Source organism: Brachypodium distachyon, chromosome 2, assembly GCF_000005505.3.
Source record: "Brachypodium distachyon strain Bd21 chromosome 2, Brachypodium_distachyon_v3.0, whole genome shotgun sequence".
Taxonomy (NCBI): Eukaryota; Viridiplantae; Streptophyta; class Magnoliopsida; order Poales; family Poaceae; genus Brachypodium; species Brachypodium distachyon.
This window is the reverse complement of record NC_016132.3, coordinates 7,705,107-7,730,445: the sequence shown is the minus strand read 5'-3', so window position 1 is coordinate 7,730,445 and position 25,339 is coordinate 7,705,107. Positions and strand designations below refer to the sequence as shown.

The 25,339-nt window shown below is 45.5% G+C and overlaps 4 protein-coding genes and 1 non-coding gene across 5 annotated transcripts; 1 reads left to right on the top strand and 4 right to left on the bottom strand.

The window, feature by feature from the left end:
• Window positions 1–1,816: 1,816 nt before the first annotated feature.
• LOC100842838 (putative disease resistance RPP13-like protein 2) lies at window positions 1,817–7,621 on the bottom strand. The gene is made up of 2 exons (XM_003565564.4): window positions 5,283–7,621; window positions 1,817–4,278 (listed from the first exon to the last, which is right to left on the bottom strand). The coding sequence occupies exons 1-2, from the start codon at window positions 7,367–7,369 to the stop codon at window positions 2,295–2,297; spliced, it is 4,071 nt and encodes a 1,356-aa protein (XP_003565612.3). The 5' UTR covers window positions 7,370–7,621; the 3' UTR covers window positions 1,817–2,294.
• Window positions 7,622–8,312: 691 nt separating this feature from the next.
• Window positions 8,313–12,093, top strand: LOC100842535 (disease resistance protein RPP13). Its single transcript, XM_003565563.4, has 2 exons — window positions 8,313–9,425; window positions 9,537–12,093. Exons 1-2 carry the CDS (start codon window positions 8,572–8,574, stop codon window positions 11,878–11,880), a joined length of 3,198 nt encoding a protein of 1,065 aa, XP_003565611.1. The 5' UTR covers window positions 8,313–8,571; the 3' UTR covers window positions 11,881–12,093.
• A 157-nt stretch (window positions 12,094–12,250) lies between these two features.
• Window positions 12,251–14,166, bottom strand: LOC100842220 (pentatricopeptide repeat-containing protein At5g56310-like). The gene is given in 4 exon segments (XM_010232426.3): window positions 12,251–12,831; window positions 12,834–12,936; window positions 12,939–13,696; window positions 13,798–14,166. Coding segments are annotated over 3 exon segments (663 nt in total). The 5' UTR covers window positions 13,395–13,696; window positions 13,798–14,166; the 3' UTR covers window positions 12,251–12,727.
• A 3,695-nt stretch (window positions 14,167–17,861) lies between these two features.
• On the bottom strand, window positions 17,862–18,042 carry MIR169A (microRNA MIR169a). Its single transcript, NR_126895.1, has one exon. It is a non-coding gene; the product is annotated as a microRNA MIR169a (primary transcript).
• A 2,409-nt stretch (window positions 18,043–20,451) lies between these two features.
• Window positions 20,452–24,656, bottom strand: LOC100842949 (mediator-associated protein 2). Its single transcript, XM_003566527.4, has 7 exons — window positions 24,487–24,656; window positions 24,295–24,368; window positions 23,969–24,074; window positions 23,787–23,871; window positions 22,572–22,655; window positions 21,509–21,619; window positions 20,452–21,031 (listed from the first exon to the last, which is right to left on the bottom strand). The coding sequence occupies exons 2-7, from the start codon at window positions 24,318–24,320 to the stop codon at window positions 20,757–20,759; spliced, it is 687 nt and encodes a 228-aa protein (XP_003566575.1). The 5' UTR covers window positions 24,321–24,368; window positions 24,487–24,656; the 3' UTR covers window positions 20,452–20,756.
• Window positions 24,657–25,339: the final 683 nt, after the last annotated feature.

The window sequence follows — 25,339 nt, the reverse complement described above, 5'->3', positions numbered from 1 at the left end:
TAGGTATACATTCCCCCCATGGGGGCATGTATCATTCACTCTCAACTTGAATAAACTCAAGGGGAGAGAGCTAGAGCCTCTTGCAAAGAGCTCTAGTTTCGAGATCCGGGAAGACGCATTCGGCCCGGACTCGAAGGAGAAGGGGTTGGGTTAGAGTTCCGAGGGTATCCTAACCTCGATACTCGTAAAGACGCATTCGGTCCAAGTACGAGGCGGCCCTGACGAACCTCTCGCCAAAAGGTGTCTTGGGAAGATCCGCTCGGCCCAAGCCCTCGGCTAACAACCCCCTCGAAGCCTTTCCTAACATAGGATTAAGTCGCACCCGCAGGGTCGACCGAACATATTCAAAAAATATCGACGTGTCAACTTGTCCAAGTGTACGGCGACCTTCGCTATAAGGCCGGCGTACATGCCTACATTTATACCCGCACTTGTGCCATCGAGCATTGGCACCCCTTACTCTAATTGTTGTCGAGAACAACAACAAAACTAATTTGGTGAACTCACGTATTAGCACGTCTCTGGGGAGAATGGAGTGGCTGTCATGATGGAGTAGGTACCAGCAATACCGCCTCCGCTTCACTATAGCTACGGTGTTTTAACGCTAAACGAGAAAACCCTAACAATGTCACTAAAGGGGCCTAATTCAATACACCCCCCTCCCCAAACTCAGAAGGATAGAATAGTCTTTTCGCGTTTTCTTTCTTCTTCCTGTTCTATTCTTCATCCTGCCTCTTTTCTCTCTCGCAAGGTATCTACTAACGCAAGAACTTTTTCGACGATCCCTCTGATAAGAATGTTAGGAATTGTGTCTTCTACAACGCTGTGAAATTTCATCATGATCTAACAGTGAAATCTCCGGCCAATACCAAAATACCGAGTGTTGTTCGGATTTCTTGCGATCATGCGTGATAACACGTTGTTCACATGTTTCCTGCTGATTCGAGCAATGTTCCAACGATCACTTTGGTGGGATTGTGGGGAATTTTGTCTACTACCACAATGTGAAATTTCATTGGGATCCAATGGTGGAATCTCCAGAAAACATCAAAATACCTAGTATTGTTTGAATTTCTTGCGACCGTGCAGGACGGCACGAACATCCGACTTGTTCGCATGTTTCCCGATGCCTCAAGAAGTGTTTCGCCGATCCTTTCGGTGGGATTGTGCGAAAGTTTGTCTACTACTACAATGTGAAATTTCATCGCGATCCAACGGTGGAATATCCGGAAAGATTAGAAACACCGAGTGTTGTTTGGAATTCTCGCGCCCGTGCGGGACAGCACGAACATCCGACTTGTTCGCCTGTTTTTTGCTGGCTCATGAAATATTTTGTCGATCCCTTCGGTGAGATTGTGCGAAATTTTGTCTAATACTATCACGTGAAATTTCATTATGACCCAACGGTGCAATCTCCGGAAAAATTAAAATATTGTTTAATGTCTATCGTGCCCTTTTTAATTGCAAATAGTGTTGAAACCGGACATGATTTAGTGCTAAATCTTCGTCGCAAGTCCAAAAGTATCGGCCCAGAAAATCGTTTGCCCGGACCATTTTCTCTTTTGTTCTCTGAAAATCACCACGAGAATCCTAGCCTCCATTGCTCGTTCCTCTTCTCTCCTAAAGAAATAGCTGCTGACGGAGAGCGATTTGCAACCACTTCGCTATATGTGATATATGATGCTTAATTGGGTGATATTTTCTTATATTTTCTTTTCATGATTTTAGGCTTAGCGCCTTTATATCTGGAGAAGAAATGGCTTTGCCCGCTATTTAAAACTTTGGTGTCAATACATGTTTGTGAACATCTATTTTGTACTACCACGTTTCTCCATAAGAACACTGAATAACATGTTTTACAGAAGAGTGTCAGGTGAAGACGAGGCAACATCGGCAACATCGGCTGGTACAGATGAGGTGCTTATATGTATTAGTACTGCGCTAACTGTAACTGGGACTCATCTCCACATGTGCAGATGCCCTAAAATCCATGTGCCGTACAAAGCCTCAATGGTCGCCTGGTTGGACTAGAATCATACTACTCCCTCCTCTAAGGGTACCATAGAAAACCTCTACGCATAAACCCCATCACTCCACACCCAATCGACAAAATGTCCAAAAGTTCCAGAAGCGTTCTATGGATCATCTAAAAACATCAATTTCAAACCTACTCCCATCAGACCAATACAATTTTCAGTGCATATAGTTAAAATCTACTTTGTCACCATCTGAAGCAACCCCATGGCGTGTCATCAGAAAATTCCCAAACTATGCATACCAGAATCCATGGTGTGTTATCCGTGACATTCATCTGTCCCCTTATCACTACCATACTCACCGTAAAACACCCAATCCACTAACTGTACCTTGATTTTAGGATTGCTTTGGTGATTGCTAACGGTGTCCATCAAGGTGGACTCTGAATCAGCACCTGCACCCCCAATTTTCACAGTGATCTCGTTAAGACCGGACAAGCGCTCGATGCTGATATGTGCAGTGTCTTGTCGATCCACCGTCGGAGCGTTAAATCCAAGCTTGAGAATCTGGAGATTGGGCATTGCATCTGCCTCAAATTTCAGCCAAGGTACACTGCACCTGAACTTGAAGTACTTGAGAGCAGAGAATCCTGCCTTTCCAAAGACGATTCTTTCTGCAACTCTTTCCCGGACGTAGAGTGAGACAACAGTTAGCGCAGACAATCCTTGGAGATTAGCCACGTCATCCATCGACAATGTCTCGATGGCAATCTTCAGAATGCAGAGGCTGCCAAGTTCTCCAATCCACTTAGGAACCCTGGAAAGTATGCAGCTGCAGGGTAGCCACTCGAATCTCTGGAGGTGGAGAGGAGGCGTCAATCCATCCCAGGAAATTGTTGTTACTTCCGAAGCGCTGTCAGCACGTAAAAAATCATTTCTACAAGTGGCAATAGGAACCATGGCTAGAGTTTTCAGGTTGTCATGTCCTCCGAGCAAAGAGCACAGAGCTTCCATGTTTCTCTCAAGATGGTCGGAAGGCGGCACAGAACATGTGAGGCGAATATCCCTCAGGTTGATGAGCTTTCCAGGGCTCCCCGGGCTAACGGATCCTGTGCTGCCAATCCAATCAAACTGCACACTTGTCTCGACAGGAAGGTGGAGATGCAACAAGCGTGGAAGATGAATAATATCCAATGGAACAGCACTCACTTTTGCATTCATGTCCAATGTTTCCAAGCATTGTAACCCTTTCATATGGTTTGGTAGCTCTATGCAGACATCACATGCAGATGCAACCTTCAAGTATGTCAGCTGAAACAGTTCCGAAATCCCAGTGAGGTCTATCCTGTCATCACCGTGATGACCAGATAATTCAATGTTCAGAACGCGAACAAGCCTTAGCTCTGCAACAGAAGGCATGCACTTGGATAATCCAGAAAATGTAACAGACCGAACTTGAGAGGTTCTGATATTTTCTGGTATCTTTGCATATTTTGCATCGCCAAAGTGAAGAGATAGACGATGAACATTATCGGAAAGTGCCATATTTTTTTGATGATAATCTGTTACCATAATGAAGTTCTCTTCTGCAGACTTGTGTGCAATAAGATCATGTAGCATGTCATGAACGGTGCAGGACAGCACCTCATTGTTGTGGTTCATACATAGAGGTTGGAGGAACTTTCTCTGAACAAGTTCATCAAAATAGCTTGCTGCAACTTTCTCCATGTCTTTCCCTTCTGCTGCATTGATAAAACCTTCAGCGACCCATTGTTTAACCAAATCATCCTTGCAGATGGTACGGCCCAATGGATACATACTAAAATAGAGCAAGCATGTCTTCAAATATTGAGGGAGATTATTGTAGCTGAGGTTTAGTACTTGTCTCATTCCTTCTGAGGTGGAATTTGCCCACAGACAGGTGGTTAATGAATCACGTATGTGCATCAACAGATCCATTAATATGACAGTCTGGCTTGCTAAAAGACTAGCAATGCTGATTATGGCCAGCGGCAAACCACCACATATTCCAACAATTTCATCTGAAACTTCTTTAAATTGCTGAGGACAGTCACTTTCAGAGCCAAAAACTCTGCCAAAAAATAGCTTTCTCGAGTGATAATCATCCAGAGGTTTCATCTCAAATACATACTCGGAGAGATCACAGCAACATGATAATGCAACATCTTCATTTCGTGTAGTTGTTATTATTCTGCTGCGCTGATTATTACCCTTTGGACAAGCATCACTTATAATATCCCATACTGATGCATCCCACAAATCGTCAATAACAAGTAAATACCTGCGTGCCAATAATTTTTGCCTGTTAGATAGATTTCAGGGTAATACAAAGATCCACAAGGAACTGAATTAAAACACTGAACAAATAACAAAGGAACAATGAGTTTTACCAGAACTAAGATATTAGAAGGAATATTGTTCTAAGATCTTAGATAAAGAGAATGAACATAAAGTAAATTGTCGACTAGCAAGAACCAAGTAGATTTGTGTGTCTAATTGGTGGTTTCACTCGAGGACCACCCTTGAAATGACTATGGTGGCAAAAATGCGAAAAACAGAATGTGGTCATGGGAGCACATGCTCTCTCATAAAAAAAAAATCCATATGGCCAAAAATGACAATGACTGACTATTATGCGCAGGTCTTAAGTTTATTGCAAAAATTCATCCTATGGAAAAAAGTCAAAGAAATTTCGACTCCAGATGATTTTTTTTAGGCAATCCAGATGATTTTCTAGCTCTTCATTCTTGTAATTTTTATGCAGATTGCAAATAAATTCACTTTCTCTTGAAAATATGCGGATGTATATCCCATTCTTGTATTTACATGTGAGAGTTTTTTATTGGGAAATTATAAACTTCTTAGACCCATCTTTTGAATTTTGCAAACTAAACAAAGCATATATGCTCCTCAGAGCCATTGATCCTAATTCCGCAAAAATGCCCATAACAACTACATTGGCTAAAATATGAAAGAAGGAGAGGTCTGAGAGCAAACTGCAGCGTAGTGAGTTAGTGAGCAGGGGATCTATGTTTATCAGATTCTTTGATACATTTTGGCAATCTTCAATACAATATTTTCTGGACATACTTGGACAAAATTCATACTCCCTCCGTTCAACTTGTCAAAATTTGGATGTATCTAGACATAACTTGTTATATAGATGCATTCAAATTTAGTCAAAGTTGAGACATCCTTTGTTGGACGGAGGGAGTATATAAATTTTGTGTGATAAAAGAGGTAGTACTAGTTTTCTTTGAGAAGTAGAGGTAGTACTAGTAGTACCTTTTATCTTGCAGATGTTTCTTGATACTGTCAGTAAGTTCATGCTGCTTACAATCTTCAGGGGGCTGTTGCCTTTGGACCTGCCAAAGAATGTCCCTGAAAACCCTCTTCATGTCAGCCTTTCGGGACACCCGAACGAAGGCCCGACAATCACATTGCGCCCCAAATTTCTCGTAGAACACTCTGGCAAGTGTAGTTTTACCAAGACATTCCGATCCAACAAGAGATGCCACCTTGAGCTGCTGATCCCCATCGTTAGCCAGAGAGGTGATAAACTTGCTCATCCGGCCATCAATTACTATGTCGGCAGCTTCATCATACGTCATTGGAAGCACAGGACCGACAGACACAAATCTACGCCTCAAGCTGCGACAACCGAGATCATACCTCTCGTGCCGTTCAATGGCCTCCCGGACAAACACCCTGAACTCTGATAGCATGTCGGCGATCCTGTGGGGCCGGTTGACCCTCCTCGGGAGACGAGTGATCTTAACATGTCGGGCTTTGGCCACGGGTTTGCCGCCGCTCTTGATCTTGGCACTGGCAGTGGCGCGGACAACAACAGGCTGCCGCAGCACAGACTTGTTCATGTAGTCCTCGACGTCGTACGTCAGCTCACGCACCTCTTTCATCCAGCACTTGGCCGTCAGGGGAGGGTCCTCCACCTCCGACAGGTCCTCGAGGTACGCGCCTATTTCTTCAAGATCATCTTTGAGGAGTTGCATCCTTTCCTTGACCATCTTTGGCAGGCTGCCACTTCCGTGTAGTTCTGTGTGGAGATTCCTTAGGAGGGATCCCATGGCGCCCAGAGCGGCACAGTAGTGAGAGCTTGTTGGAGGAGGAGAAACAAGCCACGGATAGAGCTGCTGTTGGTGGTGCTCTTCCTCTTCCCCGCCCGGCTGCAAGGGCAGCTGTGGGCAGTCTTCTGTAGCATTGTTCTGGATGATGGAGGCGGCACCTTGGGGAGGGACGTCCATGGTGCCGGCCGCCTGGACCTGGAGCGCGTCAGAGCGCGAGCCGCCGCCCTCGCACGACGACAGTGCAAGCTCGGTGCAGAAGTCGAGGCACTCCTCGCCTGGAACGGGGATGTTGAGCGGCGCCAGCCAGTCAGGCAGCCAGTTGGGCGACAGTGTTCCCTCAGATGACGGTGCCAATGTGGTGGTTATCTCTTCAGGGAAGTTAAGCCGCGGAGACCCGACTGTTGACAGTCCTAACAACATCTCGGCGGCCGTGGTCTCCTGGAAGTAATAGCTGCCCTGCGCGGACTGTTCGGACGACAGTGTCACCGCAGACCTTGTTCGCCTTCGTCGCCGCCTTGTTGGCCATCTTGGCCTGAGTACAGTTCTCTCTGGGTTCTGGATTGGAGGGTAAGCCCAAAATGAACTAGAATCCTTCTCGATCTCTGCCGTTCCCTCTGGATTACCCAAGGTTTGGGTTGAAACCAACGAGGACTCCTCAGACAGTGACACCTCACATGCCGGTGCCAAGAAGACGAACCCATCCAACAGATCGATAAAGTTTTCCTCTGCCGAACCTTTGCCTTGGGATGGTAGTCGCGGTTCATCGGCAAAGTCGAGAGCCTCTGTGTCTGACTCTGACTCTGACCCTGACCCGCCATCAGACGAGGACCATTGCGTGGCGATTTTATTGGGTAGCTTTAGCTTCCCCGATCGGCGCTCGGTCGCCAGTGCAGCGGCGGAGGTGACCTCATCAGGGAAGTTGAGCCGGGACGACTTGCCACGGCGCTCATTGGGTAGCTTCCCCGATAGGTCCTCGGTCGCTGGTGCGGCCGCGGCGGTGACCTCATCAGGGAAGTTGAGCCGTGCCGACTTGCCACGGAACTCCCAGGAGGCACGGTCGTAGGCGCGCGCGGCCTCTTCAGGCGTATCGTACGTCCCCAGCCTGAGGGGAATTAGGGGAGTTTTCTTGTACGGGTTCCGGATCTCCGCTGCGTACCTTCCCGACGGCCGCTTGCGCACGCCGTGATAACTTGGCACTTCCTGCCGTCCTGCCACCGCTACCTGCTTCTCTTTTGCCGGAGCTTTAAAACGGGCCGCCGGCGAATCCTCGCCGGAAGAGCTGCCCATGAGCGAAGCTGCCTCTACTACGAACAAGCTAGCAGCCTTCTCTCTCCTAGCTAGCTGGGTAGCGGTACATTCTTCGATCTTGTTTCAGGGATCCAGAGTAGCAGTATTGCAGGCGTGGCTTCTTCCTCACCGCTGGCTGGCTGGCCTTCTCTCGGTGTCGGTGGCTGCCTGGTGGGTGGGTGGAACAAGACTTTACGTTCAGAGTTGGTCGGTCTTTAGTAGAGGTACTCAGCAAAGCATGTTACTTGGTCTTTCATTTGTTGGAAGGAATATACTCCCTGTTTCCCATATTAATATTAATTGTCTTAAAATTATCAAATATGAATGTATTTATCTTAAAAAATATTTAGATACATGTAATATTTTGAGCAAATCATATGGATTGGTGTGAGTAATTGCTAACCAATGTATGCCACACGCCCACGCGGTGTTTTTTTTTTGACACGGTGTTTGCTTAGGGTACCACATAAAGCGCGCTGATGCTGGACTGCAGGTCCCCGCCAGAGCATTCTAGTACAGTACTTCAATACCGTGTCGTTGCTTTTGTCTATTGCAAGTTCCTCTCTGGATCCTGTGAAGACCAATGCCTTTGCATCAATACTCAATTCTTGGCACAACAAAATGGATCAAAGAAGAGAAAACGAGCTGTCCTTTCAGAGCTATCTTCTTCATCTGCGTGTGTCCACCAAGCGTGTGCGGCTGTGCGCTGCTCCGGCGACTGCACAGCGAACACATGCACTGCATTGGCTTAGGCCAAACTCCAAAGTGCACCCAGGCTGGACGAAGGAAAAAAAATCTATCAGTACTTCATCCATCACATATTAAATGATTTTCTATTACATGTATCTAGACGTTTTTTAAACATAGATACACTCATATTTAGATAAATTTAAGTCACATGATATGGGATGGAGGAAGTAAATCAGCACAGAAATAGTGGGTCTTGGCCGAGCGGGACCATATGCGACGTCTGACGCCGGTGTGTGTTGATTGAATCTGGTTAAAGAACTGGCACTCGTTTTTCCAGCACTTCGCCTTCCTGCTTCATCTATAGCTACTACTCGGAAGCTACCTCCACCTCTGCTCTTGCTGCTTCCTCTTGTAGTCCTCTTCATACTTCATGCTGTTTCTGAATCCACCATATTCCACGAAGGAAGAAAGTTGAGGCGAGCAAGAAAGTTGAGGCCGGCAAAGGAGCGGAGATGGAAACAGCGGTGGCCACCGCTTTTCTCACTAAGATCGCGCCGAAGCTCTTCGCGTTTCTTCAGGAAAAACACAAACGGCGGCAGAACCTGGAGCGCGACATCCAGTACATCAGGAAGGAATTCCGCATGATCGCCGCCGCCATCCAGGACCATGACCGTCGTCGCGGTCTCCAGCGGAGCGACGGCGACGATGTGCAGAGGGTCTGGATCCAGCTCGTGCGTGACCTGGCCTACAGCATCGAGGACTGCGTTGACCGCTTCACGCACCGCGTGAGACTGCCGCCGCCGCCCAAGCCCGACGGGTCGACGCCGTCGTGGCTCCGGAAGACTGTCCATGGGGTGAAGACGGCGACGACCCGCAGCAAGTTCGCCACTGCGGTCCGTGAGCTCCGCAAGATCTCAGAGGAGGCGTCCAAGCTGAGAGCGTGTTATATTGGCAGCGGCGGCGGTGGTGGCTGCCAATCTAGCACCTCGGGGCTGTCGGCGTCGTCGAGCACCTTCTTCTCGTCGTGCGAAACGACAACGCACACCATTGCAGCTGACCTCGTGGGCATGGACGTGCCCCGTGACGAGGTCCTACAGCTGATGAGGGAAACCCAAGGCCAACCGAAGCAACTGAAGGTGATCTCCATTGTTGGGTTCGGTGGTTTAGGGAAGACACTTCTTGCCAGGGAGGTCTACGATGAGAGCGGCGACGGGCAGTATGAACCACGGGCTTGGGTTCGCGCCGCAGAGAGGGGCGCCGGGGATGTTCTCAAGGAGATACTCCATGAACTTGGCATGCAGGTACCTGATGGCGGCGATATTAACAAGCTCAGCACCAGCATCAGAGACTGCCTTGGGTCCAAGAGGTACTAGCATTCATTAAGAAACATTTAGCTAACTGTTCCAGATGAGCAGCGGTAGTTCTTCTCTGATTCCAGGATTTTGATGTTTCATTTCTCAATCTGCCTCTTAATTAGGTTCTTCATTGTGATCGATGACATGCGGAAAGAATTTTGGAACATCATAAAGAACGCCTTCCCTGCAGTCTCCGGCGTGAGCAGCAGAGTCGTTGTTACAACGGCCGTCCACTCCATAGCAAATGCCTGCAGCAGCTTTGCTCATGGTCATGTGTACATGATGAGGACTCTTGACGAAGAAAACTCGAGGAGGTTGTTCTTCAAACAAGCTTCCCTGGATGATCCACCGCCTGATGCGGGGCTTGGTTCCGAGGCGCTAAAGAAAAGCGATGGTCTGCCACTTGCTCTTGTCACCGTAGCCCAGTTCTTGCAGAGCAGAGGCAATCCGACACGGACAGAATGGGCAAAGTTGTGCAACAATCTGGGTGAGCTCCTGGAAACAAAGGATACATTAGCAAGGATGAATCGCGTGCTCGCTGACAGCTATAGCAGCCTCACTGATCATGTCCTCAAGGCCTGCTTGCTATACATGGGCATTTTTCCAGGTGGTCGTCCGGTCAGGACAGAGAGTCTGCTAAGGCGATTGTTGGCTGAAGGATTTGTTGAAGAATGTGGTGTTGCAAATGACAGATTCAAGGAGCTTGTTGACCGGAGCATCGTTCTGCCTGTTGCTGTGAACAACAATACAGAGCTGAAGACGTGCCAGACCCATGGTATGATGCTTGAGTTCATCTTGCGCAAGTCGGTACAAGAGAGCTTCGTTACGTTGTTACATGGCCAGGATCGCCCGCCCGGTGATGGTAAAATCAGGTGGCTTTCCCTAAACCATTACTCGGGGAATCCAAGCAATGATTTGTCTCATGTCCGGTCTCTGACTGTCTTTGGGAAGGCACACAAATCTGTCCTGGAATTCTCCAAGTATGAACTGCTGCGAGTGTTGGATCTAGAAGAATGCGATGACTACTTGGATGACAAGCATTTGTTGGAGATATGCAACCTGTTGCTTCTCAGGTATCTAAGCCTAAGAGGCAATAAAACCATTACAGTGCTTCCCAAGGAGATCTCAAAGCTTAAATACTTGGAGACATTGGACCTAACACGGACGAAGATAGAGGTTCTGCCCATACAAGTTCTGAAGATGACATCTTTGATTCATCTGTTTGGAGCGTTTAAGCTTGAAGATGTAGGCCGGAAGGTGAGTAAGCTACAGGCTTTCCTGTCAGAGAAGAGCAAGTTGGAGACACTCAAAGGGTTTGTTGCCGACGAGAGCCAAATATTTGCACAACTCTTGCAACATATGGAGCATCTAACAAAGGTGAAAATAAGATGGGTGCCCACTGTGGATGGCAGCAGCAACCTCAATCATCTCTCAGACGCCATCCAAGGGTTCATTGAGAGAAGCACCAACATGAACGATGCCCATTCACTATCACTGGGCTCCACAGAATGGCCCCAAGACTTGCTCAATTTCTCTCTGGAAAATTCCTGCTATCTTCATTCGTTGAAGCTACATGGCAACAGCATATGCAGCCTGCCTCCGTTTGTCACCATGCTGGGTGGCCTCACTGAGCTGTGTCTTTCATCTCCAAACAATCAGCTCAGCGGGGATATTCTTGCTTCTGTCAGTACAGTGCGCTGCTTGCACTATCTCAAACTTACCGCAAATCAATTAGGCAGTTTGGAGATAGAGAATGGGGTGCTGGGTAGCCTGCGAGGCCTATGCATAGTGGTGCAATCCATGGCCGGGTTAGATATCAAGAAGGGGGCTCTGCAGCGGCTCGAGTCACTCCGGCTGCTCTGCAAGGATCTAGATGGCCGGGTTCTTTGTGGCATAAACATGGAGTGCCTCAGACAACTTAAGGAGGTCGCTCTCCATGATGGAGTGAGCGATGGAGCAAAGCAAGATTGGAAAGAAGCAGCAAAGAAGCACCCGAAACAGCCCAAGGTATTGTTTATGCAAACAATGGAAGATGTCGATTGGATGCAGATGGGAAGTAGTAACGAGAATTCAGAGAGCTGCGCAGCACCAACTCCCATGTCTGAAGATGACGTCCAAACGCAGGTTGGATCTGTCATGCAGAAGAGCCCGGCAGGAACGATTGCCAGACTGATCCATGGTTCCAAGAGGACCAACAATCACCTCGGACACCACCTCTGTGAATTTGATAACCAGAGTAAACAGGAACTGGAAGCAGCAGCAAGCAAGCAACCTAAACGTCCCAAGGTCTTGTTTGTGGGGACAGTGGAAGACGTTGACGTGACGATGCAGATGGAGCATTCTGCGGCAACAGCTACTGTTGCAGTGGCTGACGTCCAAATGCGGCCTAGTGAGGGACGTGAGCACTCCATCGCAGGGAAGATTGCCGGACTAACACGACACTTCAAACGACGTCGCTTCTTGTAGAAAGGGCGCGAAGTCCTGACGAGACATGTATTCCATTTCACGGTGTCCTGCATCTTATGTTACTTTGAGGGAGCCTGGATGGATCTTAGACCATCTCCAGGGGACCCCTCTGTACACAACCACTGCCTATTCTCTTACACTCCTTTGCTTGCTTTCAGCTATATTCGCTTGGCCCAAAATGCAAGTATATATAAATACGATTTTCTCGTACTACCGGGTATAGTTACTCCCACGTGCATTTCGCATAAATCAGGTTAGTATGTAGCGCAATTGGGAGAATGTAATATGTAGTACTAATCAGGTAGTATGTAGCAAACTATAGGCAGTATGTAGTACGCAGAACATAGTATATATTTTTTTTGTTAGAATATGCAGCTTTTTAATATACTCTATTATATGTACAAATATGAAGGTATTTCTCAAACACAATAAAAACTAAGTTCCAACTTACAAAAATTTCATGTAGTTCGCGTTGAAGTATCTTAGAAATAGCATATAGAATTTATCAAAAATGATAAAGTAGAATATATACTCTCTCTATATAATATTCATTCGTTCCATAATTCTTGTCGAAATATTACATATATCTAGACACTTTTTAGGAATAGATACATCCATTTTTTGGCAAATTTGAGACAAGAATTATGGAACGGAGTGAGTATATTTCTTGCAGAGTGTACCAGAATATTTAATCCTTCCATACAAAGTAAAGTATCAGGCATAATCAGTGGGACTTCAGGTTACCTCAAAAAAACTGATGTCATATAAAAGATCAACATCTTCTGTATGCACGGATGGGATTCACTGTAGGTGTGAGCTGAACCATGCTGCCAATTTCACAGAAACTTTAGCTTGGCACACCTGGGCTATGATGTGAATAATGGTCACACCCTTCTTGAATATCACGCAATACTTCAGGAAGCAAAGCAACAAAACTAATAGATTTCATGCAGTGGTGATCTCACATAGTACGTGACATATCTTGTGTAAGCCAGGATGTGATCCATCTCTCGAAGTGAACTCATGAACCATGCCATCGAATTCAATAATAGAACTTGCCCTGGAACATTTCTTAAGCCCCTGTCTTTGATTTGCTTCCGAAGTTTGCTCACAACATCCCACCTCTCCTGTTCTGCATAGATATTAGATAGGAGATTATAGTCCCCACTGTTGTGAGGCTGAAGCTCAATCAAATGCAACAAAGCTTGTTTGCCAAGCTCAGCATCAGTATGTGTCCGAGCAGCAGCAGTAAGAGCTCCCCATATTGCTGCATTGGCCTTGAAAGGCATGTCCTGAACTAAGTCCTGAGCTTCCATCAAATAACTAGCACGGCCAAGTAGATCGACCATGCATCCATAGTGTTCAACTCGTGGCTTAACCATGTACTGAGAAACCATTATTTTGAAATACCAGCGACCCAAATCAGTCAATCCAACATGGCTGCATGCTGACAGGATTGCAAGAAAGGTGACGTCATTTGGTGCTACATTCTCCATCTCCATCCAGCGAAACATCTCAATAGCTACCAAACCAAGGCCATGCAAGGAGTTTGCGCCGCGGTGGTGACTGGTGATTTTCCGTCGGTTGCCGGAACCCGTGCGTTCGTGGCGCGTGGTGACTTCTGTTTTGAACAAGTCTGGGTTGGCTCAACTGGGCCGGAGTTTAGTGTTGCTGGATTTGCGTTGCATGGCCCGTGCGGTGCTGGAGCCTGTACACTGAGCTTGCAGGCCGGCCCGGTTAAGTTATCCATATTTCATCCTCAAATTATGTCTCCGACCGCGTAACCCCTGGAACTCGCATTTGGTCTGATTTAAACCTGAAATCCACAAAACAAGATAAATCACCTCCTTAAGTGGTTTTAGTGCTGATGTGACCAATTTAGAACGGTTTTATGGCTGATTAGGATTCTTGACTCACAAAGCTCTCGTTGAATTTCCTTTTTGCCTTCGACCCTGCTTCCCGTCGCCCCCAAGCCAGTGAGATACGGCAGCACAACATCACGTGATTGTTGACATGCGCCGGTCAACAAGAAGCAGCGGCATGGCCATGGTGTTGTGGCAAGCACATAGTAGCGCACGAAGGGCGAGCAACGGCAAGGCGGCCTCCCGCGAAGCGCAGCGCTGCAGCGTGTCGAGGGCTCGAGGCTCACTGCACTTGCGGCGCAGCTTGACGCGGCCAGCGCGTGAAAGTGCGGCTACGCGGGGCGCGGCGTCGGCATCTCGCTGGAGCAGTACCAACACGCGAGGCCTGACGACGCTTTTAACTCAGCTACGCGGGCATGACGACGGCGCCGCTCTTCCCTCCCGGGCTCCCTCTCCTCTATTTCCCCACCCTTGAGCAGAGCTGCTCCTCCCGTTCTTCTCAACCGAGCCGCCCCCTGCTTCTTGTACCCGAAGCCCGGCGAGCTCGCCCGCCCGCACAGCTCATCTCCGCCGCCGCTAGAACCACAAGGCCGCCTCAGACCGGCGGAGCGAGCGCCTGGAGCCCCCTGTGCTTCACCACCAAGTCCGAGAGCATCGCGACGTCGCGTTGAAGCCATCGGCGCCCTCGACCGCGGCGCCGACGAAGAGGTCGGGCGCCGCCGGAGGAGCACCGTGACGGGGTGATTCGGGGCGGCTAGAGGCGCAGGCGACGGTTTTTACACGGCCTAGCAGTGCTTCTGGGCTCGTCGGCGAAGCGTGGAGTGCTCGGGAGCGGCGGGAGGTCACCACGCTGGAGAAGAGGAAGCAGGGTGCTTCTGGGCTTCGGGGAAGAAAAGAGGGAGCCTTGGGGGAGGGAGAGGAAGAAGAGAGATGGGATGAGGAGAAGGAGCAGCAGGGCCACGTCAACGAAAAAAAGAACTTCAAATCACACCCTAAACCGTCTAAAATGTGCCACCTCGGTCCCAAAACAGCTAAGTGGGGTAATTTATCTGATATTAAAAAGTTTGGGGTTAAAATTAAACGGTTTTCAACCTTCAGAGGGTTATCCGTTCACGGAGATACATTTGAGGGTGATATATGGACTTCTTTCTTTTTCCAGTTTTCCTATATTTGGCCCGTCAACCCTCTAAATTCTGGCCAGCCATACAATTTTGGCCCATTATTTTTGGCCTAATCTAACTTTTTCAAAAAAAATCTTAGCTGGGCCTTATGCACTGATGGGCTTTCCTCAGGCCCTATCGGGCTTTAGGGGTCGGGCCAACCCGTTTAGGGCCTCGTGGCACGCTTGGGCCACCAAGTGATGTTTTAGGGCCGGTCCGGCCCAACCCCTATATTGTCGGGCTAGGCCCGTTTAACCGGTGCCGGGCTGACCTAATGGCCACTTATACCCAACATAGCTTACACCAGTTCAAGAAAAAAACACGAGGCTACATCGATTTGATTTTTTTTCTATTTGTTTTGTTTGTATTTCCTTTTCACATATTTTGCTTTATTTTTTATTTCTGTTTCATTTTCTTCTTTTCTCACTTCCCTATTTCATTTTTTCCTTTTCTCTTAACCCATTTCCACATTTACTTTTTGTAAATATATACTTCAAGGTTTTTAAGAAGACATGTACAATACACAATTATTTTTTATTCATTAGAACATTTTTTTGAAGTTGTGCAAGCATTTTATTTACTAAAAATGAAATTTTCTAATAAATTTTGAAATTGCCAAGAAGATGGAATATTAGATTCTCTATACAGGAGTGGGCCTCAAATTCTATGTGGAAAGACCAAGTCAAGCTATACGTTATCGAGATGGTCAGCTTTACAACAAGGTTGTCAGTCAAGCCAACCAGTCAATCGATGAAACCACATGGTGAGCCAAAAAGGGGCAAAATGCAACAAAATTACTATAGCACGAGAGCGTGATAAGAAGAAAATAGGAAGGGCCTATGATAAGGTTCTAGACTTGCCCTTCTACCCTTCCATTTCTTATCCATGGAGGGCAAGCATCCTCGTTTTTCATTAACCTTTGGGCTATAAATACCACTCAAGAGTTGTGCAACTCATTCCATCCTCATTTGGATGAACTCAAGGGACTTGTGAGGGTCCAAGGAATACTTTGAAGGGCCCTAGTGTCGAGTTCGGGAAGTCGATGAGCGCTTGCATTGACGGGGTGTCGAGGTAAGATTGAGACTGCACCGAGAAGTCGTGGACTCCTTCAGAAGTAGGCTTGAGGTTGCATTGAAATGTCGTGGACTCCTTGTCTCCTTGAGCAACTAGTCAACCACTTCACACGTTGCTCCTCCTAACATATAGCACATTCGTTTATAAATATAAGATGTTCCAGTTTTACATTGAGTCAAACTTCTAAAGTTTGATTAAGTTTCATCTCAATAAGTTTTGATCAAATTTGTATATAAACGATATAAACAAACATACTATAAAAAAACATACTATAAAAAAATATTTATTTATTTGCGAAAATATTAGAATTATAGTTTAGAATTATAGATTTTGGTATATTTTTCTAAAAATGATTGAACTTTAACATTTTGACTTAGAACATCTTTTGGAAACGTGATTGTAAGGAGTACGACAATCTGAAACACAAGAAGGTGCGATTTGGCCTGGCTTAATATAGCCGTGCCGCAAGCTGCTCAGCACTGGATGCTACCGGAGGCGGGCGGCGACTAACGCTCCCTCACTCAGACAGAACAAGCAATCGGTGACCCATCCCAGAGAGGCGGCCCGACGCGCCGCGTAGTACAGACTCCCGACCCTTTTCCCGATCGAGGCCTGGCTAGCTCCCATGAGGCCACTACACGTGACCTTGGCCAGCTCCCCCGCACCCCGAAAGCGGAAAACGGTTGTGTGGCGCGGGCCAGCCAGCGTCCTCCGCACAAGTTAATAATGCCGCGGCCCGCGGCCGGCCTGGGTTGGCCGATAGCATATGACGCCGCCGGTGGGGCGCAGCCAGAGCGTGACAGGCTAACCAGTAACTCATCGCGTCAGTTTGTTTGATGAAAAACTTGAATCGTAGCCCTGCTACGGTACGATAATCTCCAGCTAGCCAGCGCCTTGCCATGCAAAAGGTGCGTGGTCACGGCTCACAAGTTGCGTAACGAATAAATACAATAAAGATGACAAACTCATACTTTGCCCAAAAATACTCCCTCCGTCTCGAAATATCTGCACATTTGGTCTTATCTTAAGTCTGTCAACTAACGACCAAGTTTGTAGAAACAAACACGAATATATACAACATAAAACTAGTATGGTTAGGACTATTAACAAATACTCTTTATGATTGATATTTATCGTCGCTGATTTAGTGCACGACATCTAATATGGATCGGAGGGAGTATATTTTTCGTTTCGTTTTACATATGTTTGGGGTTTTTTATATAGAATCGATCAAAATTGAGAAGTTTAAACTTAGAACAACCCCAAAATGAATAGATATCAAGCAACAGAGGGATTATATATACGGTTTTGCTATCGAGAAGTCGTCTGTTTTTTAGTTAGCGATAGCACATGAGAGAGGGGAGGGTGGGAATGACCATCACATATTAATCCAACATTTAAAAATTAGGAGACTGAAAAATTGCCACACACACATATACTATAAGACTTTCCGGCAGCATCAAACGTGTGCCTGGAAATCCAATAACCAGCATCCTATAGGTCAAGGAGATATATATTCATCATATCCATTCGATTTGTGGTTGCCTGGGTTGTCGAGGCGTTAGAGCCGTGCAACCTGCAGGAGAGGTATCACGGCATTTACGTTTTGCAGTTTCTGCATCCGCAAGTGGTCTGGCCTGTACTGCCCAGTGCCCAGATTATAACAATGTGTCCTGTCCATATGTCCAACTAGCCGAACAGAGGGATACAGAGATGCATACATCGCTGTTCGGCTAGCTTAGGCATGGCACCCAGCTGAAGATCAGGAGAGAAGTGAAACCGATTAATCAAATACTTCGATTAATTAACCAAAACATGTTGAACATAATGAGTCCAAGCACACTAACTTACCGTTCTTAATTAATTTGGAACCACTAGCTATATATACATACCACCGCATGCCGGCCTAACATGAGGGGCAGGAGCTAAGATGTAGCCAAGAACAACTCGCCGATCGATGCATATTGTGCATCGTTTCGATCGGCAAGTCATCCTTGGCTGCACCATAGTCCCCAAGCCTAATGTTAGCGCGGCCACGGGCAAGCAAAAACGTATCCTACCCTTCCATTGCTGAGCTGAAGAGCTTACTAGCTTCAGGATTCTGCAGCCATGGTTGGCGCATCATGAATTAAGTAGCCTGGATAAGAGAAGAAGGAGAGAAGAAGCTGGGAGAAGCCGAGAGAAGGGAGAAGCACAGAGATGGAGTACACTTTGGTTGATGGGCCTTCTATATATAGATCGATGCAGCGGCCCAGGGTCGATCGGTGAGAAAATTGAAATACGCCATAAATTACACTGGCAAATTAAATTGAATAAAGCTGCGATATACTCCGTCCGTCTCAAAATAAATGACGTACGTTTGCTTAGATTCTTATACAAATTCACGTCATTTATTTGGGACAAAAAAGCATGTGCATGTAAGGAAATATTTAATGCAATATCATCTGGAAGATTTTTGAAGTGGACAGGTCCTGGAAGGATCTTTTGGCGTATCCCGATGGCGGCGATAATTGGAGGGAGCACATGCAGCTAGCACGTACGTATATACGTACTGTACTGTGTCCAATGGAGCTGATAAGGCCGATGGCGATGGATGCAGCCCATGCAGTACTGTCGAGGCATGGCAGTCCGTTTTCATTTTCGTAGAATGAGAAAACAGCCGTACTGTCGAGGCATGGCATGGCAGTACGTTTTAATTTTCGTAGGATGAGAAAACAGCTGCCGTGCCGGCCCGGTGCACTAGGAAATACTCCGGTCCAATATACTGCTGGACTAGGATGTATAAAATTTGTTAGTTGACAAACTTTATAAAATTGGAATCGATTTATAGAAAAATATCAACTTATGCAGTGTTAAATCAACGGAAAATCAATGGGAGTGTCTATTTCTCAGTCGTCTAAGAAATGGTATTTCTCAGTTGACAATCATAACCATCCAATGAAGATTTTCTTATTCATCGGACCTACATCAATCTTACACGAATCTCAATGATCGAATCAAAAGATTGTTATCATCGACTAAGAAATAGCAAAACCGTAAATCAAGATACCATAAAAATACATTTCATAATAAATCTAGTTATCCTGATTTGGAACCATACATGTTGATATATATTGTTACATAAGGGCATTCAAATTTTAAAAAGTTAGACGTCAAATAAAAGTTACGCACGTTATACTTGGGAACGGAGGGTAATATAAAAGACCTTATGCGCGTGAAATCCTAGCTATGGCACAATTGTTAATTAATTTGATTGATTGCCAGCTACAGGAAAACAAAAGGTGGTTTAGCAAATCCTGCGGCGATCTTGAAAGCCTGGCTCCGAGAGAGCCTTTGTTTCCTGAGCGGGTTTACAACATCGAATCTAGATTCCTCGTACTCTGACCTGACGGATGATTGATCATTAGCTCCTGTTTAGGAAAATCTGTCTTAAACCGACCTCGTCCTCTGTCCTCTGACCTGACGGATACTGGTCATTAGCTCCTGACTCCTGTTCTAAAACCGAGAAAGCGCGCAAAACATGAATGCGTGGGTGCAAAGAAGAATAGCAATCATGCACTCAAAACCCATGATGAGCCCGGCCGGACGGACGGTAAGTGTAAGTACACGTACGGCGCTGCGCCGCTGTCTGGTTTCTATTGCCCTGTTCATTCTTCAGTGTTCGTTCAGTGTATCTCCTCCGTCGCTATCCTTCTCCGCCTTGCACTCACATAAACAGCTAGCTCCACGTATGAGAGAATCCTTCAGCCATGACGAAAAATCTGGAAACTCTTGTGCGTTTAAGATTAGCTTTGGCGATGGCGTTTCTCTTCTCCCCGCCCGCCCGCCGTATGGTTGCAAAAGAAATTGAATTCTGTGACGACGTAAAGTGATGATCGCTCTGGATAAGGGTTGCACGCTTGCACGCACAACAAACAAGATCATGCGCGGCGGTTCCGCCCACAGCCCCACAGTTCCTTCGGGACGTTCAAACCTGCAGAAGGCAACACATATTTTCCTTTTTCTGAGAAAAACGCAAAAACATTCACGTCTCAACATATTGATAGAAGAAAATTCTCAATGTATCGATGGAAGAAATGGTTATGTACATGTCCCCACGAGATCTAATGCCTGGATTACAAACTACACTAAGGGCCGACACCGGTAGCAGCGACCCGAGACCCATCACCTCTGTCTTCGCCCATAGAGGGGCCTCCTTCCTGATCGCGTGATGTGCATTGTTGGTCCGATGTTCATGAATTGGATGGTTTTGAGCAAACCCAACAACAATTACTTGGATAACTAGCAAATCAAATACGTAAGAAGTTTCTGCCCAGTTGCAAGATCCAACAACAAACACGTCTGAGAAATCATTTGGATTTGAAGTTTACTCTGGTTAGTTCAACTTCGACGGGTGGCATTGGAAGGGGGTAGGAGCAAAGCTCAACGAAACTCGACATGCATAAACGTTTTAACATGCATAAACGAACGGCAACGGCATCAAATTTGTCTTTCTGAATTGGAGGGAGATGATGCGGCAGGCGTACAGGGCATCAGCACAGAAGGAGATAAATGCAGTGAATAAAGAAACATCACAATTTCGTCGTGTGTGGGGCATTTCCGTATCTCAGGTTGTCGTTATGAATCCTCCTCTGCCGTCATGTCGTAAAGAAACATCACAATTTGCAAAAGGAGATACGAAGAAACTACCGCCTTGTTTTTGATAACCAAGATCCATCACGCCGGTCTGGGGGAAACAAGACAACTACTCCAAGGCGAGTGACTGCTGCCATTGTTGCTGCTACGCTTCAATCCGAACCTTCTTTTTCTTCTTGGATTTCTCTCCTGACGTCTGCGGCATCTCTGAGGTCGTGTTGCTTTCTGCGCCACGAACCTTGGATCCTTCGGAGGATTTGCCTGAAACGTTTGAGTGTCCCAAACTGCTTCCATCCTTTCTCTTTTGCTTGTGTTTGGGGGTCGGCTCTACGCTCTGTTGGCCCAGTGAGAATGCTGATCCTTGGCTGCTGCGGTTCTTCGATGCACCAGTGAACCGAGACATGGTCTTCTTAGAAGAAGCTGGAAAGTCGTATGCACTGATCAGTGACAGTCACAGTTATCACACATACTTATCAGACTGACGTTACTCCTATTCATATATATAATAATAAACGGCATAATAGAAAACTAGCAGGCATCTAGCCCAGTAGCATTCTAGCACCAGTGAATTCCGCATCTTGCATATAAGATATAACAGCAACATAGAATCAATCGGTACATTTTAGAAGCAACTTTTGCGGTGATGTTTGCATGGTGCAGCTATGGTTTAATTTATTTTCAAGCAACCAGCTATGGTTTGATTTAGCACATGTAAATTACACTTCCATTCATACTTAATTCAGTACAATTTGGTAAGTCTAGTTAAAAAATTCTTCCAGATTAAACACATCTAAATCTAGTGACTTTAACAGGTAGTCAACTGGAGAGCCATCCTGCCTGCCTAGTCAAATCACGACAGTGGCATTAGTGAAGATAAAATATATTTAAAAGAAATACCTGCAGATTTCCTACTGCCAGGAGTAAGACTCCCATAACCTTGTTTCTCTTTCTCAAATTCTTCAGGTTCAGGGTAACGAACCAAGCAAACTCTGCGGGAAATCTTCCCCACTGAAGTTTATTTATATATTTGTTAGTGAAAAGGTAAGTTTGCATAAAGAGAGCATACAACATGAACAATAGATACAAAAGAAAATAGACTGCTTGTGCTCATAAAGTCATAACAAACTGGGAAAAACACTGCCACTCAAAGGAAAAAATAGCAGACATATTCCTTCAAGTTGTTCTTGAACCAGTGTGAAGTAAGCATAACATATCTGTTTACTTCCCCCAGTTTGTTTATCTGCTTGGGTTAAAGATTAAAAAACAGAATAGATCTGCTACAGGTTATAGTAAAATGGAGGACATAATTTTTAGGCTCGTGTTACTTATATTAAGTAGTTGGGGGGACAGCTATCACACTAAATTGCTTTCTATATCATGCAATTTACAGTTACACTGATTCAACGAAAACTCACAACGTTGGAAGCTTTATTTCTAGAAGACACTTTTCTATCAGTTGGTAGAGAAACGTTCCAACATCTAGTATGCCAGTTAACTCTAAGATTCAGTTTCACAACATTTTCCAAATCATTACTGTGCCAACGACCAACGTTAACAAAGCAGTAAGCATGTGCTGCAATTCATAGGAGTTAGGCATTTGGAGGTAAAATTTCAATGATTGAAGTGTCATATCCTATTTCCCTTCAAGATCACAAAAGCTCAAATTTACTACGCATTTTCAGAAATTAAACGTGGAACTATAAAATATCATTACTAGCATATATTTAGCAGAAGGTTCGTTGTCTTCTATCATGACTCATGGAAGGGTGAATTAATGTTTTTGCCAACAAGAAAAAAATTAAAAAGCTACCTACTGCAAACTAAACTCGATCCTGTAATTGGTAAATACTAAACCAATGCAGAATGTTTAAAAAATTCATATTTCTTCATTAACAAAGAAAAAATAGCAGCTGTGCAGAACACTCTAATACTAAGGTATTAAGTTGACATTTTACCGTACCAGCTCTCATTCCAGATTCTGATGGAATGAAGACAGTAGCATCTGGCTGTTGAGCAGAAAAGCTGACAAGTTCATACGATTTACCTGCCAAATAATGTAAATAAAATTTTATGGACAAAATTGATACTCCCTCCGTCCCATATTAAGTCACTCAAATTTGCCCAAATATGGATGCATCTATAACCAAAAAGCGTCTAGATACATGTAATATTTCGTCACTTAATATGGAACGGAGGGAGTAGTATTTTAGCTGATTAGTGGTATTTTCAGCCTATGAGAATGGAGAAGGGACTAGAGACGTCGGCAAGTAGCCTGGTAGTACTACAACTTCTTACTGATGGATGGCATGTTAACCAAATAGCTTCTAGTAAAGGAGGAAGACGTATTTTGGCCATTGCATGTGTAAGTTGACTAGGAACTTTCACTTTAAGCATATCAAACTTCTGGATTCTGAACATCCACACAGAATACTATCTTTTACTCTAAGCTGAAGTGTAACATCATGCTGATTTCTATTTCAAGGAGTCAATACTCAATAATAGCTAATAGGTTGTTGTGTAAAGATAAACAAGAAAACTTGTAGAAGAAGTTTAATCCGAACTTAAAACTCAAGAATACTAGCAGGTGTGTCCGCGCGTTGCTACAGGTCAACAAAATCACAAACTATTAACTTTTATTTTCTGTGTAGTCAACTCATGGCGCCGTCGAGGTCGGCATGCGGGTGTGGTGGCGTCGGTTGTAAGATGGAGTAGGAGAAATCGTGAAAAAAAACTAGAGGAAAAGAAAATAACTGGCAGTGGCATATTGGTTGTAATTTGAACGAAGTTAACCTACCGCGGCGACCGTACCATCACCAACAACTCCAATTTAATATATTGGTATAGATACTTGTTTGGCCTGCAATACATTAATGAGAATGAAAGAACCAGCATTGACTGAATCCTCTGAACAGAATGAGACAAGTTTCACCATGGACAAGCAAGTGGTTCCATTTGATATGATTACGGCTGCTACATTTCGGAATAATGAGCACTGCTATATTCAGGAATAATGACCGCTTTTTGGGAAAAATAAAATTGATCAACACTGAAGTTTGATGGAATTAACCAAAACAGAATTGGTTAGTGGTTACTGTATGCAAAACTTCAAAATCATCAAACCATATAATCAATCAAGTAAATAAATTACAACATTAGTAGTAACTATTACCTTTACCTGAGGAACTCTCCAAGCTGCCCAGTTTTCCATCATGGTGTAGTTTAAGAGAAACTTCTTCACCGTGGAAATCAGAAGCATCTAACTGCATGATCATAAAGAAAAACATTATGTTGGACCCAAACAATGCAGCATATTAGTAACATGCCACAGGGGTGGGAAAATAAATAAATCCAAGTGACCTGGTTTACAGGCCACTGCATTAGCCAAAGTTCTGTTGAGTCTGACGGTGAGATGTCAAGCATGGCCTCCATTCTGCTCTCTTCAAATGACGGCCCAGGCTCATAGCTGCGCACCAGTTGCATCAAAGTTCAGATGCAAAAGAACAAGAAGGCCTCAAAGAACAACTAGCGACTTATTCCGCAATAATTTTTATCAAAAATGTCTGATTCATGAATTGCTAATTGCCCGTTTGTTGAATTCGAGTCATGTATTGCATTCGGAACAAGGCTGCAACTAGCTGATCCCACAATCCACTAATTCGACTGGAGGAGAGAAGCGGTCGTACCGGACAGTTCGTGCGCCCTTCCCCATGTCTACCGCGCAACGGAACCTCGTGTGGCGCAGAACGGAGCTGCCTTCCTGCAAGGGCGGAGGACCCGGTAGGAGATGAAACGGGGAGCTAAAGGGCGGGATCTGTTCGTGGGGTGATGGGAGGAGAAACGGTCGGGAGCGAGAGAATTGAAGGGGAGATAGATACCTGCGGTGGAGGCGCTCGCGCGAGGAGGAAGACGAGCGACGGAGCGAGGGGGCTGGGGCGCTCGGCAGCGGGATGGGCAGGGAGGGGTGGCGGCGCTCGCTCGAGGAGCAAGACGGGCGACGGGGTTGGGCCGTTGGGGCGCTCGGCAGCGAGATGGGCCAGGGGAGGCCGAGAGGGAAGGTCGCCAAGCAAAGAAAAAATGAGCCATAAATGAGCTCCGACCCTCGGCCCAATTGAGAAAAAAGTACTCATAATTCTTGGCAAAGAAAAAGGAGTCTCATAATTCATTCATGTGATACAAAAGAAATGTTTTTGGTGTCAACAAAAAAGAGTTTATTTTTCGTTTGAAAACTTTGTTTATTACCTTGTTCTTTTAACCACGTTTCATTAAGGGTTTTTTCCGACTTTTTTACCGGTACAATTTGTTATTCGTTTGACTTTCAAAGAAACTCTTGACGGGAGAATCGAGTCTATTTAGGAAGAACTGCAACAGTTCTTCAATCCTAATGAAGTAATTTCGGAGGAATCCAATGAACAACAACGATTACTTAGGATCAACTTGGGAATTTGCATGCTGTGCGAAGTAGGCTATTACTCACAGCAATATTTGTCATTTTTTTCTCAGAATGTAGATTGATTTTGGATTTGAAGTTTCTAGTGTAGTAATTTCGTAAAGAAAAATGAACAACCATTCTCTCGATTTTTGGCAACATCCAAAGTGAAACGACCCACATACTACCCTTTCGAGTAATATGGTGATCTTTGACAAATTGAACATGAAGTGCCGCCTCATCAACAACATATCGATCAGAATAGTACAACAGAAGCATTGCAGCGGTCCATTATTACAAAC

Excerpts from the sequence above, each read along its gene's own strand:
- LOC100842535 (XM_003565563.4), top strand. The coding sequence starts at position 8,572 with ATGGAAACAGCGGTGGCCACCGCTTTTCTCACTAAGATCGCGCCGAAG. Across the intron at positions 9,426-9,536 it reads GACTGCCTTGGGTCCAAGAG|GTTCTTCATTGTGATCGATG; the intron begins GTACTAGCATTC and ends CCTCTTAATTAG.
- LOC100842838 (XM_003565564.4), bottom strand. The coding sequence starts at position 7,369 with ATGGGCAGCTCTTCCGGCGAGGATTCGCCGGCGGCCCGTTTTAAAGCT. Across the intron at positions 4,279-5,282 it reads AAACATCTGCAAGATAAAAG|GTATTTACTTGTTATTGACG; the intron begins GTACTACTAGTA and ends ATTGGCACGCAG.
- LOC100842949 (XM_003566527.4), bottom strand. The coding sequence starts at position 24,320 with ATGGGGAAGGGCGCACGAACTGTCCG. Across the intron at positions 22,656-23,786 it reads CAGCTTGGAGAGTTCCTCAG|GTAAATCGTATGAACTTGTC; the intron begins GTAAAGGTAATA and ends ATTATTTGGCAG. Across the intron at positions 21,620-22,571 it reads AGAATCTGGAATGAGAGCTG|TGGGGAAGATTTCCCGCAGA; the intron begins GTACGGTAAAAT and ends AATAAACTTCAG.